At 52.7% G+C, this 14,559-nt stretch overlaps 6 protein-coding genes across 6 annotated transcripts; 3 read left to right on the forward strand and 3 right to left on the reverse strand.

Moving 5' to 3' along the window:
- Window positions 1-168: 168 nt before the first annotated feature.
- Window positions 169-3,642, forward strand: J4E90_005949 (uncharacterized protein; the record flags this gene model as incomplete). The annotated part of the gene is made up of 8 exons (XM_051435499.1): window positions 169-352; window positions 412-678; window positions 727-1,834; window positions 1,886-1,951; window positions 2,646-2,700; window positions 2,750-2,866; window positions 3,004-3,522; window positions 3,571-3,642. 8 exons carry the CDS (start codon window positions 169-171, stop codon window positions 3,640-3,642), a joined length of 2,388 nt encoding a protein of 795 aa, XP_051290357.1.
- Window positions 3,643-4,342: 700 nt separating this feature from the next.
- PGK1 (phosphoglycerate kinase) lies at window positions 4,343-5,704 on the forward strand (the record flags this gene model as incomplete). The annotated part of the gene is made up of 3 exons (XM_051435500.1): window positions 4,343-4,408; window positions 4,469-4,889; window positions 4,938-5,704. The coding sequence occupies 3 exons, from the start codon at window positions 4,343-4,345 to the stop codon at window positions 5,702-5,704; spliced, it is 1,254 nt and encodes a 417-aa protein (XP_051290358.1).
- A 259-nt stretch (window positions 5,705-5,963) lies between these two features.
- On the reverse strand, window positions 5,964-6,338 carry SEM1 (26S proteasome complex subunit; the record flags this gene model as incomplete). Its single annotated transcript, XM_051435501.1, has 3 exons — window positions 5,964-5,991; window positions 6,042-6,144; window positions 6,194-6,338. 3 exons carry the CDS (start codon window positions 6,336-6,338, stop codon window positions 5,964-5,966), a joined length of 276 nt encoding a protein of 91 aa, XP_051290359.1.
- A 578-nt stretch (window positions 6,339-6,916) lies between these two features.
- On the forward strand, window positions 6,917-9,448 carry J4E90_005952 (uncharacterized protein; the record flags this gene model as incomplete). Its single annotated transcript, XM_051435502.1, has 4 exons — window positions 6,917-6,998; window positions 7,047-7,064; window positions 7,401-9,336; window positions 9,388-9,448. The coding sequence occupies 4 exons, from the start codon at window positions 6,917-6,919 to the stop codon at window positions 9,446-9,448; spliced, it is 2,097 nt and encodes a 698-aa protein (XP_051290360.1).
- Window positions 9,449-10,253: 805 nt separating this feature from the next.
- On the reverse strand, window positions 10,254-10,543 carry J4E90_005953 (uncharacterized protein; the record flags this gene model as incomplete). Its single annotated transcript, XM_051435503.1, has 2 exons — window positions 10,254-10,369; window positions 10,423-10,543. The coding sequence occupies 2 exons, from the start codon at window positions 10,541-10,543 to the stop codon at window positions 10,254-10,256; spliced, it is 237 nt and encodes a 78-aa protein (XP_051290361.1).
- A 1,787-nt stretch (window positions 10,544-12,330) lies between these two features.
- Window positions 12,331-14,414, reverse strand: J4E90_005954 (uncharacterized protein; the record flags this gene model as incomplete). Its single annotated transcript, XM_051435504.1, has 5 exons — window positions 12,331-13,082; window positions 13,131-13,779; window positions 13,835-14,071; window positions 14,128-14,298; window positions 14,352-14,414. 5 exons carry the CDS (start codon window positions 14,412-14,414, stop codon window positions 12,331-12,333), a joined length of 1,872 nt encoding a protein of 623 aa, XP_051290362.1.
- Window positions 14,415-14,559: the final 145 nt, after the last annotated feature.

Below are 14,559 nucleotides of genomic sequence, written 5' to 3' on the forward strand. Positions count from 1 at the left end.
TGGTTGCGCGTGGGGATGGGTAAAGTCAGAACGCCTGTCTGCAAAGAAGTTGTGGAACTTACTGGCGCACGGACGGTTTGGGTAGCGCGAAAGCAGGACCCCTAGTTCAGGCACCACATTCACGTGTTCCTTCACATCTACCTTCACCTCGATTGTCCTGTGGAAATCATGGCAGACGATGAGGTGATACCACGCAGGAGCCTCGAGTTTGCCGAGAGCTCAGTGCTGGAAGCTGTGGTGCCTGCGAGTTCCGACATCGACATCAAGAGCGAGATCGACTCTTGGGATGGTGCAGCAGACGACAATGGTTCCATATTGCCGTTCCTAGCACAACGAAATGTGCTACTTCTCGGTACGTCTCCAACAATTCCCTACAATCAGCACCTCTCTTACTCATGCACAGGCCTTTAGATGAACTTTTAGCCGTATATGTTGTTTTCCAAACACCGCTGTTAGACGAAGCGACCTTGAAGTCGTACCTTGCAAGACTGGTGATCAACGTAGAGGCCTTCGCATTCAGTACGGTTCCCCCATCTGATCAAGATCCAAAATCTACGCCTCCCAAAGAAGTCATCTTCTCAGGTACCATCAATCACACAGATGAACCTACGGTTGTCAACCATGGTGAAGGGGACAGTGCTCATACCTATGTTATCTGGAAGGTGGATGTTTTCATAGGTGAGACAATCAGCCAATCTCTCATAGATCGTATCTAATCAACAGCAGCTCGCCCACAAGGCAGATTTCATAAGCCTGCAGTGTACTTCCAACCCACGGCCTCCTTCAAGCCAGAAGAAAAGCCTCAAAAAGACGCGTCAGAGGATGACTATCTCCCAAGTGGCGTACCCACACCCTTAAACCTGCTGCAGTCATTCGAGAATGATCCCGCTCTTGTCGGTGTCCATCCACGACTCTCAGCAATGCGTATCAGCAAGGTCACTCCAACTGCCCCTGCTGCAAAGGAAATGGCTCGACCGATTCGAAACGGACAAAGACCACTATTTCGTGTGCTGCCGCCTTTGATATGGAGGATACGTTATTCGAGGATTCAAGCATCAATAAGCGACCTGTCTTTAATGGCCTCTCTAGATCTGGAAGTCGCTCAATTCGCTACCTACGACGTCAGAATCAAAAAGGTCAGCCTGGCTTTGCATGGAGGCAAGGTTCAAGAGTTGAACGAAGAGCTGGATACCACGACGAGCCACAAACCTGGTGATCAGCTAACGTTTCTGTACAAGATCCGGCCTGATATTGGTACCGATGGAACACCAGCACTCGGGAGCAAGGGTCATTACTTAACGTTGAATGTTGAGGCAAATGTCACAATGTCCGATCATTGCCACCCAGACATTGCTATCGAGTGGAAGACACCCGTTGACTTTCCGTCAGAACAGGCGCTCAACTTGGCCAGGGCTAGTCGGCCGAGTAGCTCTACAACACAGAGCGCGAACGCAGCCAATCCCGACGCCCTTGTCACTCAAGATGCCCAAGATCAACCCGAACAGGATGCTTCCCACAACGACGTCAATGTCACCCTGACAGTGTCTGGGCCGCCTAGTGTCAAGGTTGGCGAGATCTTCACGTGGGATGTGTTTATAGTCAACCGATCGGACAAAACGCGAAGGCTGGCAGTTCTGGTCATCGCGAAAAGACCGAGAGACTCGGGGAAGCACAAGTCACATCCATCCGTCTCTTCTGTAGGCGGTCCTCGAGCGGACAAGAAAGAGTTGTTTGGAACGGCGGTCGTTGACGAAAATGTCGTGTACGCTAAGCAAAAGAGTGCGAGGACCGATACAGCGGACTTGATCTGCTTGACAACCGACATACGGCTCGGGTAAGTCGGATTAAGCAGAAGGGTCATAGAACGAATGGCTAACATGATCAGGCAACTCTCACCCGGCTCCTGCTACACGGCCGACCTCAAGTTTCTTGCGCTTTCAGCAGGAGTATTGTTCGTGGAATCGATACGAGTCGTTGATCTGGTCAGCAACGAAGCTGTCGATATTCATGATTTACCAAGTATTGTTGCTGTAGCCTCGTGAGCTCGCAACACTTCCTATAGCTTAGACTATCTTCAGTCAATGAAGCGTGCGATGCAGATAGTGTGTCACCCTTTTATGTTGCGCCGTTACTTGTAGTAGACCATGGACGGGGTCGTGTTTGTGACGCCGAGACACACTGTGGAGCTCAGCAGGCGCTCAGCAGAGTGGAGCACAGATGCCACCACCGGATTCGGTCCAAGAGAAAGTGCTAGACATCCGGGCTCCCAACTTTACGTCTTGGACATAGCTCGATAGTACGAGCCATAGGCGCGCGGAACTAGGCTGATGCCAGCCGTCGCTTGATGTCTGAAACTCGTCATTGGTCCCGGCGTGAAACTCTCGCCACTGTTGCAGCACCTCCGCACTGAACCCTGGGCTGCGGCTGCGCATCGCATGCCTCTGCTACACTTCCTACCACAAACCGCTCTTAATCACGATAGTATTGTCGCCTGCCCTATTTCCTTATCGCGCTTTTGAGCCGCAACAGATAGGACCACTTATAGCCGCACACGGGCCTGCGGCTACGTTTCATCAACGTCATCGCGATCTTCGAGCAACGCTACACCTAGAGCTTTTCACAGGACCCATACTAAACATGAACAGCACCAGACACAGACTGCTTTACCAGCTAAACAGCCGCTGGATATACGGGAAGATTGTGAGCCACCCGTCCTGATACTGTTTGATGGTCGACTAATTATTTCCAGCCGCTGCTGCATTCGATAGTATTCCTGCTCCAAATGGCGGCCGTCAGCATGCTCACGCGCAAGTACAACCAGTACTATGCGGCGCGTCCAGTACTCACCACCATGATCACCAACGCCGTACGTTTTCCATAGCTATAAGCACCATGCGCATCGAGTGGCATGTCGCGCGACCGCCACACCGACTATTGCGACCTCTGCGCCGACGCCGACATATCTCAGACATGACGAAATAGGGAGGCTAACACCATGTGCAGGTGTTGGGTGGTATCGCGGACACAGTAGCCCAGACGCTCACCGCCGTGCGGGAGCGCGCAGTACGCAAGAAGGGCGGCCCAGGCAAGGACGACTTCCTGGCGATTGAAATCCACGAGCTCGACAGACGGAACCCGTTCAACGAGAACGACCTCATCCCCGACTCGAAGATACTCCCCCCGCCTTTCGATTTCGAGCGAACCACAAGATTCATGTCCTACGGTTTCCTCATGTCGCCAATCCAGCACAGGTGGTTCGGCTTCCTGTCCAGGACTTTCCCTGTTTCAAAGACTGCGACATGGTTGCCAGCCCTCAAGCGCGTGGCTTTTGATCAGTTCCTGTTCGCCCCAGCTGGTCTGGCTGCCTTCTTCACTTTCATGACTGTTGCCGAGGGTGGCGGCAAGCGTGCTGTGCAGCGCAAGTTCCAGGACGTATACGTGCCTGCGCTCAAGGCCAATTACATGGTCTGGCCGGCTGTGCAGCTCATCAACTTCCGAGTCATGCCCATCCAATTCCAGATTGTAAGTATTCTGCTCCAGTTTACGATGCTAGCGACTGACGTGTGCCAGCCATTTGTATCTACCGTGGGTATTGCTTGGACAGCTTACCTCTCTTTGACGAACTCGGCCGACGAAGCCTAAGCCTATCCAGTTATGCGAACGAATTCCCATGTTTAAATATCATACGTACACATAAGGTCTGGTCACGGTGGCATCGGGTGATTCCCCTTGAGCGTCTCGCGCGTTAGCATGTTTGGTTGGGCATTTGCACGGCGTCAGGTTAGTTGACTTTGATACGGTCGATGTGTTATGTACAGTCTTGAATTTGATACAGAATGAAACTATCATCATGCACAAATGTTGTTTACCTTGCGTATATGCTTGGATTGTGTTTTACCAAGTCTCTTCATGTGGAGAGATCATGTAAAACGCGTTGCAACGATACCCCCAACACCACTGAGTACTCTCGGCCGCGGGGGATGTCGACCTTGGCTGCCCACTTTGGCACGCCCCAAGACGCGCGGACAGCAAAATGTGTTTTACATCAGCTAATTTCTCTAGTCCGGTCACGTCAACTTGCTTTTTTGTGGTTCGATAAGGAGCGCGAAGCTTTGCATGCAGGAGAACCCGTGGATTGCCCCGCTACACCCCACCAAGCCTGCCCATGACGATCTGAAGCTCGACAACAAACATTGAACACCTCCCGCGCTTCTTCCTTTCTCCAACTCATTGACGTAAGTGGACCTTTACCTGAGGTATATAGCTGGCAGTTGTACACTTCGATTGACACATCTAAGACTTCATTAAACTCACACCATCACAGTACTACTATACACCCACCATGTCTCTCTCTAACAAGCTGTCAATCGCCGACGTCGACCTCAAGGGCAAGCGCGTCCTCATCCGAGTGAGTATATTCAGAACTTTGGTATGAAGTACAAATTCAATTCTAATCGCGACACACCAGGTCGACTTCAACGTCCCTCTCGACTCCGACAAGAACATCACCAACAACCAGCGCATAGTCGGCGCTCTTCCCACAATCAAGCACGCTGTCGACAATGGCGCCAAGGCCGTCATCCTCATGTCGCATCTCGGCCGCCCAGACGGAAAGCCAAACGCAAAGTACAGTCTCAAGCCGGTTGTTCCCGAACTCGAGAAGCTACTCGGCAAGAGCGTAACCTTCACAGACGACTGCGTCGGCAAGTCGGTCGAGGACACCGTTAACGGCGCTAGCGGCGGCCAGGTCATCCTACTGGAGAACCTGCGCTTCCACGCCGAGGAGGAGGGCAGCTACAAGGATGACGAGGGCAAGAAGCAGAAGGTTGACAAGAGCAAGGTTGAGGAGTTCAGGAAGGGCTTGACTGCTCTTGGTGACATTTACATCAGTGAGTGTCCTCGGCGATTTATACAAGTAGCATACTAACGGATTACAGACGATGCCTTTGGCACTGCCCACCGCGCACACAGCTCCATGGTCGGCGTCGACCTCCCACAAAAGGCATCTGGCTTCCTCGTCAAGAAGGAGCTCGACTACTTTGCGCAAGCGCTCGAGGAGCCCAAGCGCCCCTTCCTCGCCATCCTCGGTGGTGCCAAGGTCTCCGACAAGATCCAGCTGATCGACAACCTGCTCGGCAAGGTCAACAGCCTCATCATCTGCGGAGGCATGTCATTCACCTTTAAGAAGACGCTCGAGGGTGTGAAGATCGGCGACAGCTTGTTCGACGAGGCCGGCAGCAAGACTGTCAAGGACCTTGTCGAGAAGGCGAAGAAGAACAACGTCAAGATTGTCTTGCCCGTTGACTACATCACTGCCGACAAGTTCGACAAGGATGCCAACACTGGCTACGCTGAGGACAAGGACGGTATTCCAGATGGCTGGATGGGTCTCGACTGTGGTGACAAGTCGATCAAGCTGTACAAGGAGGCCATTGGCGAGGCGCAGACCATCCTCTGGAACGGTCCCGCCGGTGTATTCGAGTTTGAGAAGTTCGCCAAGGGCACAAAGGCGACACTCGATGCTGCCGTTGATGCTGCGCAAAGCGGCAAGATTGTCATCATCGGTGGTGGTGACACAGCCACTGTTGCCGCCAAGTACGGCGTAGAAGACAAGCTGTCCCACGTCTCGACTGGTGGTGGTGCGTCGCTCGAGCTGCTCGAGGGCAAGGACCTGCCCGGTGTATCCGCCCTGTCAAGTAAGTAAACCAGTCACTCATAGAAGTGAACGGCAGCTCAAGATGAGGGAAGGTATATCTTCGAAGTTATGATTGTAGCTATAGCTCTTTTCGGTTCAATAAAGATACCGCATTCCACCGCATGGCCTATGGACGTGATGCGTGGAGTCTTTGGGCTCACTTTTGCAACCATGTATGTGTCTCGAGCTAGCCATATCCTCATTCGTTTGAAGGGTCGTCATGTTTTCCGTTCGAATCGCGTATGTTCGTGTCGACTATAGGTATCGCTCATTTGCCCAGCTTCTTAAGCTCCTCCCTGGTTGTTGTTAGCACCTATAATACATTTCCAGTAGACAAGTGTCCTACCTCAGCTGAACCGCAAAGTCGTCATTCGTGTCATCATCGTCCCAGCTCTCTTCCCAGAGATGTGTGTTGCCGTTGGGGATCTGTGTCTCCTCCTCAGTCCAGTCTGTAGACACGTTAGCTTGATGCATCCCCCTTCAACCATTCCAACATACCCTCTACAGGGAAATCCTCAAACTCATCATCCTCCTCTAGCTGTGTCGCGGGCTTCTTCTCGGGCGCCAGTGGTTGCTCGCCGTTCTTTGAGTCGTTGACGACGGCCTTCTTCATATCGTTGCTGCCTTGTGCTGAGCCGGACATTATGGCGGTTTCGGGAGATGCGATCGGCGATGTGTTACGGTACGGTTGGGTGAGTCGAGTTGTGGTTACGCGGTGTTGTGGCTTTGGTGAGCTTTGGTGATGCGGCTCTAACAGCGGAGGAGCAGCGGCGGCGATTGTCCGCAAGGCTTAGCGCGACGTCACGTGGTGCACCTGGCAACTGGGTTCGCGGGGTACGAGTCCGTCGAGGTTGCTGCTTGGCTCCGAGAAAGTTCCATGTGATGCATGGTGGTGCTTTGCTGTCGCCGTTGCACCTCATTCACTCTTTTTAAGCCGGGCCTGGGGTGCATTGGAGGGCAAAGTACGGATAATGAACATGACGTACACGTACTTTAGCTCCGAGTAGCCGGACGAAGCTGTAAGCACCGCCCGTCTGGTGGGCTTTAGTAGGTGTCTAGACACGCGCTCAGTGTCTTAGCTGGCGTATCCGCTTTACGCTGAGATTTGGATATACTTACTACCTCTCTTCATTCGATCTTTCTCGTGTCTCTCTTTCTCGGCCTCTTCTGGTTAACCTTTTTTCGACCAGTCTCTCCGCGGCGCGGGATTATTTATCCAGCATGTTCAAAGTCGGCGGTTGGCTCAAGGGCCATACGCCTGGGCATTCGAAGAGCTTAGATTCCTTGAGCGAAATGGCACAGAGTAAGTTCAAAAGCATGCATAGGTCAGGCAGGTACTAATACAACACAGTTGAGGATGCCATGAGCGGTACGAACTCCACCCAATACAGTGGCGCAGACAAGTCTAATCACACGCGAGCACAGCCGTCACCTATATCATGGCCGATGATATCGAAAGCGCCGAAGCACACCTTAGCAAAGGATCCAGTCCATTCCACCAGGTACACACCTACCTTCCAGCCCTCGGGCCCATACTTCGGTTCTAGTCTTATATCGTGTAGCTCGGAGCGGGTGTGTGTGTCTTCATACGGGCGACGCTGGGTTTCGAGCCGGAAATCGTACGCGAAGGTCTGATCGCATATTCAACATGATGTCAAGGAGATGCAGTGACTGACATGGTCGACAGCTGCAAATGCCCTATCAGTGGCCGAAAACTCCGCTTACGAACACCAACGCCGTATTAGCAAGGATCCGAATGCGTATAAATCACCTATATACCCGCCAGGCACCGAGTATGCGGTATGTCAGGCAGAGGCACAGCTGATGAGTGCTGTTGTCGGCGTGCTCAACGAGAGCTTGACGGAGGCTATCAAGAGTTTCTACAAGTTGAGGAAAGCATATCTTGCGCTGGAGGGTGTTATGGAGAACGAGAAAAAGTTTCTGGCAGAGAGGAGTACGAGCAGCGTCAACTCGGTGGGATCACGCCCCTCTTCGAAGGGCTCGGTTCGATCAAATGTGGCAAGCAGTGCTCTGAAGAGCTCTCAGGGTCCTACGTCTACCGGACCGTCCGCTGCAGCGTCGACTTCGAATCCGAAGCAGACTACTACAGTGACTGGACCGGCTGCGAAGAAGGCCACAGATGACGACGATGACGATGTCGACTTCGTGGACGCTCCAGAAGATCACGCTGGCGGTGAAACGCCTGTGGAATATATGGGGCATCTCAACGTCGCCGCTGACAAAGGTGCTACTGTCGAGCTAGACAATGCTCAAAAGAAGGTGGATGTCGCAGCAAGCTCGGCACCAGGGCTTCCTACCACGAACGAGAACCCATCCAACTCGCTACCAGACGCTATCGAATACTTCGAGAAGCTTACCTTGAACGATGAGGGTGATGCTGATGCAGACATCGCGTCATTCAGCAACCACCCAGTCGATGTGTTCATCCTCTCCGGATCCAACTTTTGCTTCGGCATGCTGTTACTTATTCTTTCGTTCATCCCGCCGTCTTTTGCTGGATTACTGAAGATCGTTGGCTTCAAGGGTGATAGGGAGCGAGGAATGCGAATGCTGTGGCAAGCGACTAAATTCCACAACATTCACGGTGCCATGGCTGGAGTTGTGCTCATGGGATATATCAATGGCTTCACCAACTTCTGCGACATACTTCCTACAAAGGGCGAGGGAGCATACCCGAAGGAACGGTGTCTGGCTTTGCTCCGATACATGCGCGCAAGGTACCCCAAGAGTCATCTCTGGCTGCTTGAGGAGTCCAGGATGCTCGCCTCCGAGAAGAAGTTGGAAGAGGCTGTTCAGTTCATGCACGAAGTGGGCGAGTCGAAGCTAAAACAGCTTGAGGCGCTCACGTGGTTTGAACGCAGCTTGAACAACATGTACATGCACGATTACGAAGCTACCGCTTTCGCTTTCGAGAAGTGCATTGGCCTCAACAACTGGTCCCACGCGCTGTACTACCACATCATCGCCGCCTCATACGTCGAACTCTACCGAAAACACAAGACGACCGACCCAACAAAGGCAAAAGAATATGGAACTAAGGCAGAGGAGTACATGAAGAAAGTCATGCCCAACGTCGGAAAGAAGAAGTTCATGGCCCGCCAACTCCCCTTCGACATCTTCGTCGCTCGCAAGATCCAGAAATGGGAAGCACGCGCCAAAGAGTGGAACTGCGACATCGTCGACGCGGTCGGTGTCTCCCCACTCGAGGAAATGATCTACTTCTGGAACGGATACAAGCGCATGCGAGACGATCACCTCCAAGTCTCCCTCGCCAACCTGGCCTGGAGTGAATCACCAGCCAACCCACACTGGGACAAGGAGGGCGTAGACGAGAAATCCATTCTCCACGTTTTGCGCGCCGCTACCCTGCGTAACATGGACCAAACAGCTGAAGCCAAGGCCATCCTAGAGAAAGAGGTTTTGCCTGTTGATAAGTTGCTCATCACGGGTAACTTCAAAGATAACTGGACTGCGCCGTGTGCGCGCTACGAGATGGCCGCGAATATCTGGCGCGAGGCTGATGCGGATGGGCATCCGGAGAAGAATCCGCAGATACTGGTGCAGTGCAAGGATTGGTTGGATGAGGTTACGAAGATGGGTGGGTTTGATTTGGATGCTAGGTATGTGATTTTTTTATCGGTGTGTGTGGCATGTGGCTAACGTTTGGATAGGATTGGTATGAAGATTACGACGGGTAAGGAGACGCTGCGGAAGTTTGGGGTGCAGTGCTAGAGGGTGATGTTGTTGAGGAACCTTTCGGGTTTTGTAGGTATGGGGAGTACATATAGATGGTAGGGATGTAGAAAGATAGAACGGGATGGAAGGGCATGAATACACCATAGTTCATCCTCTTGTCTCCGACATGAGAGCAGTGTTGATAGATGCGCATGGCTAAGTATCACACTAAGCCTATTGTCGACTATCTATAAGCTGCTCTACGAGACGTTACTTAGTTCCTCATCTCGTCTCTATGGTAGAACAACTAGAAGTCGAGACTTGCCAGCAGCAGCAGCGGCATCTGGGTAACAGCAGAGATGCCCTAGAAAGAGGCGAATCGGCAGCTAGAAAACACGATACCTTGCTTACGTTCACGGTACATATCGCCTGAAAAGCTCATGTGCTCGACGTCTCCGCTGCCTCCAGTACTCTGGCATGAGAGTGCCCAGCAGCTCCCAGACCCATCTCACGTCAACCTTCCACCGCACCTCTCAAACCGATGTATGAGACCCTGCGTCACAACCTCCTCCTTTCGCTATGGTCGGTAACGGGCGCTGGGTGTATGGATATAGAAGCGTATCTCGGATGTTCAATCATGATCTCACACTAGACACGTTAGCAGAATCTCCTTTCATCCGCAGACGTACATACCATCAAGATAATCCGCTGCAATCAACAACTCTAAACAAAGCTCGGGCGGGATGTCCATATCCGACACGTCTTTGCTTTCCGCGTGCTTCTGGTTGTAGTAGAGGTACTCGCAGACCTTCTCTAGCACCACACCACTAGATACCACTATTAGCCTCTTCTCTTAGGATATTTAATCTGGTGGAGATGTAGCGGGACGGAGCGAGAATGGGAGGGAGTCATGGTTGGAGTAGACGTACTTGATCGTAGGCAAGTCAACGCGATTCTGTGCGTTTTCCCGGAAGCCAGCTATTGATGCGTTAGCCGGGTCATACGACATGTATCCGGGAAGAGCGACTCACAAAGTGGATCCAGTGCTTTCTTGATCGTGCCTGCTATGCATGCTGCTGAGCGGAGGATCTTGAACTCAAAGCCGTCGTTTGAGACGAGGGTGACGTATTCGGTGGATTTGTCGTCGGCCATTGTGATGCGCGGTATGGGATATAAGCCCGAGAGCTTCTGGATGTGGTCTGAAGACGGGGCGGTTGTATATAGGAGCGTCGAGTGGGAAGTTGTGTGAGAGACGGTGGATATCGCGGGGAAGTTGCGGAGGACAGCGCGCGCTGTCACGTTTTCTCGCGTGGGCGAACGTCGAGATGGGGGGTGGATGGCTTACATCACCCATCTACATTAGACTATACCGTCTTAATTTCTTGTGAAAGAGAGCCACTACGAAGACCAATTGAACAAAGATTCAAACCCAACGGCAATTCCCTCCCCACAGACGGATTGACCGCATTCCACAAACGCAAAGTGCCCAATTCATGACCATGGCGCACCGCCCACGACACGTCCTCATCACAGGCGGCAGCCGAGGCATCGGCCTCGCAATCGCACAACTCTTCGCCAAAAACGCATACCGCTGCACCCTAATCTCACGCTCAGAACCCGATCTGAAAACCGCCATAGCAAGCCTAACACCCCTCCCATCCACCTCATCACCAGATACACCTTCAAATCCCGAGACACATGACCCTGTAGAACCAGTATCATACCAACACGGCTACATCGCAGGCGACATATCCCTAGGTTCCAACTTCTGGCATCTACACCCCTCGCGCCCTTTCATCGCTCGTCTGCCCAAGCCAGAGCGCACGGCGTTCTCGACACATCCTTCGCGCATCGATGTGGTTGTGAATTGTGCGGGTGTCACGCAGGCGAAGCTCTTCTCGGGATTGAATGAAGAGGACCTGGAAAGTATCATTCGGACGAATCTTACTTCTATGATGCTGGGGACGAAGTTTTTGTTACGGTATGTAAAACTCAATCGCAACTCCTACTACTTGTGTTTGTGTTTCTGTTTGAGTAGCCACGTTGTTGACTTGCTGATGCGGGTGGTAGGAATGGGTATCTGAGAGGTAAAAGTCAAGCTGAAGATGAAGATCCTGTCATTATCAATGTCAGTTCGCTACTGGGATTGCAAGGCGGCTACGGAGCCGTTGCGTATGCGGCGTCGAAAGCGGGCGTTTTGGGGTTTACTCGCGCTTTGGCTACAGAGTATGCGAGTCACAAAGTGCGGGTCAATGCTATTGTACCTGGATACGTGGAAACAGACATGACAAAAGGTACGCATGCCACGGTGTTGTTTGTTAAGGCGTGCTCTAACCACGGCCAGACCTGAATGCCACTGAGCTTCAGCAACGCATCCCGTTGAATCGTTTCGGCAGGCCCTCCGAAATCGCTCACGCAGCATTGTTCCTCGCAGAAAACCGATATGCACATAATTGTGTGTTGAACTTGGATGGCGGCTTATCTGCCGTCTGATTCCATTAACTTTACTACGCTGGTTGGTATTTTTCCCATTCAACTGCCATTCCGGCCTTGCAAGACGGCCCAGTGGCGTTCTCCAGATGTGATTCCTTCCACCAGATGATCCAGACCGAGGTATATACCCAGTGAGTCCTCCCAAAAGACGCCCATGCCAAACGTTTCCATGCGACTGATTGGTGTATAGTACAAGAGAAAAAGAAAATCTATATGCCGTTTGTGCTTCGGTAGTGGGCGGTTTGTTGGACTGATGTTCGTGGTGGGAAGAGTAGAATGGCTGTCAAAGACGAATGAGCGCTGATGATCCAATGGCAGGGCAAGAAGAATGAAGCATATCAGATACTCCAATCATCATCTGCAGATGGCCAAAACAATCATGAGGTTCAAGGTGAGGACGATGCGCCAAGATGCGGCCAGCAACAATTTTCTTGTTGTGGGCTTATTCAGTCGTCATCAATGACAATTGCTCCGTCCTTGTCGTCCTCAATGGTTATGTGGCTGTCGTCTTTCTTTTGCGACTCCTCCATGACCTTGCCCTTCTTTCGGACGAGGTCGTCCTCTAGACCTGCTTGACTGGCTGTGCGCTTCGCAGCGCCATTCGTACTTCCATTTGTGACACCATTGGTAGCGGTGCCGTTGACAGTCGCATGACCGTTAGTCTCCGGCGCAGGTGCCTTGGGTTTGGTCGGAATCTTGATCTCATCGGGTAACCTGATCGGATTCGCGTTCTCGGTAAACTCTGTGTGTATGATGCAGAGCACTAGATCGACTTTTGCGTCTTCTTCTGAGTCGTCAGAAACCGTGAGGAAGGTGTCGTTCTTCAAGTTGAGTTCCTCAAATGTCTTGTCGAGATGAATGTCTTCGTCCATGTCATAGAGTATATCTGAATCGCGCTTGACGCTGAACTCTTCTCCGTAGCCGAGCTTCTCCTTCAGGACCATGTTGATCAGATCGCTTAGCTTCGCGCGCGGTGTATCGACGTGCAGGGTGGCATAGCATACACCACACGTCGCACAGTGAGGATTCGGTGGTCGGAGTGATTCGCTTGAAATGACGCGCTCGGTGCTGCGGGTGAGGAAGACCATCTTGGCTTTGTCGAGCTGATCGCGCATGACCTTGAAGGCTTGTAAGACGCAGAGACTGGCCGTCATGGCGTTTGTTGTCGCGATGGCGGGGATGATGTTGCCAGCCATTTCTGTGACGTGTTAGCAGCTATTCCAGCATTGTGTGAGCGCTTTCTTACGCTTGATGTCAAACTTGGAACGCATCTCGATGCCGAAGATGTGTGAGCGCAGATTGGCACTCGCAACCACAAAGTCCAGCGTGTCCACATCGTCCTTGTCGAAGCTGAGGATAGGTGCCGCATTGCCAACGTCGGCATTTGCGCGCGTCTCTTCCAGCCGGGTGCTGAGTCGCTTGATACTGTCCACGAAGACGGCGAAATTCTCGGCTACATTCCATGTGACTTGGTCTTGCTGCGCGATTCCCGTGCCCACACCCAGCGACTCCTGCATGAGCGCGTCGTAGTCCAGCGCCTCTGGCGCCCGTTTGGTCTTCCACATATCTTCCATGCTCCGTAACCGCTCAATGTCCTCTTTGAACACTTTGTCAAATACGAGTCGCGGGAAATCCTGGGAACCCATGGAATCGCGAATGCGCTTCAGCGCTTGTGCCTCCTTCTGCAGGTTCGCGACTTCGCTTGCGTTGTCGGCATCTTCGCTGTGATCTAGTTCGGGCGCTTCGTCTTCCGAGGTGCCAAAGATTTCGGCGAACAGATATGACTTGCCCCATACTATGCAGTGGATGGGTTGCGAGGGTGTGCTTCGGATGGTGCATACGGGGAAGGACTTGGGCGCGGCTTTTGGCGTGCAGTCGTAGCATTCGGTTTCGCCCTATAATACAATTAGCACAATCGTTCAGTAACGTAGTCGCATTGAGGTCGCGCACCCTCTTGATAACCTGGACCTGGCCATTGAAGCCAGTCGTGCCACTCTCGATCAACGGCACATTGGCGGCAAGGCACATCCTGTTGACATGTCGCCGCGCATCGAGATTGTCCAGCGCATTGAAGACGAGGCCGAAGCTCTGGAACCACGCGACGTTGAACTGGCCATCCTTGATGTTGTCGTGGTACGCAACGATGCTGACGTCGGGATTGAACTTGCCGGCCGACTCTTTCGCAACCTATGAGCTGTCAGCGCAAGGCCTTTGACCTGCTTGTAACTGATATCGTGCCGTACCAGTGCTTTGGACTTCTTGATATGCTCATTGCGGAACAGGAACTGGCGGTTGAGGTTGCTGAGATCGATGGTATCGAGATCGACGATGTGTATCTCGCCGAAGCCGGTGAGGACGAGGTTCTTGAGGAGTTCGCAGCCAATGCCGCCAGCTCCTACCATCAAGACGCGTGACTAGAGCGCATTAGCGACTGCCTGATACCATGTTTGCGCGTGGTTGCAGCTACCTCTTTGATGCGCTGATGGAGCGTGCCACCGAGGCTCTGTCGAGCAAACTTGTCGCGTGCCATTGCGGGTTCGGGGGTGGGAGTAGGCGCGAGCGAGGTTGTGGTGCGGGCGAGGCTACGACATGCGAAAGTTGGCGAGGTGCCCGTCTCAGGTGAAGGCGACAGGTGAGAGACGTCAGTGCAGCTGGTAGCGCCGCTCCACTGGGCC

Source organism: Alternaria incomplexa (genome assembly GCF_024043165.1).
Source record: "Alternaria incomplexa strain BMP 0042 chromosome Unknown scaffold_8, whole genome shotgun sequence".
NCBI lineage: Eukaryota > Fungi > Ascomycota > Dothideomycetes > Pleosporales > Pleosporaceae > Alternaria > Alternaria incomplexa.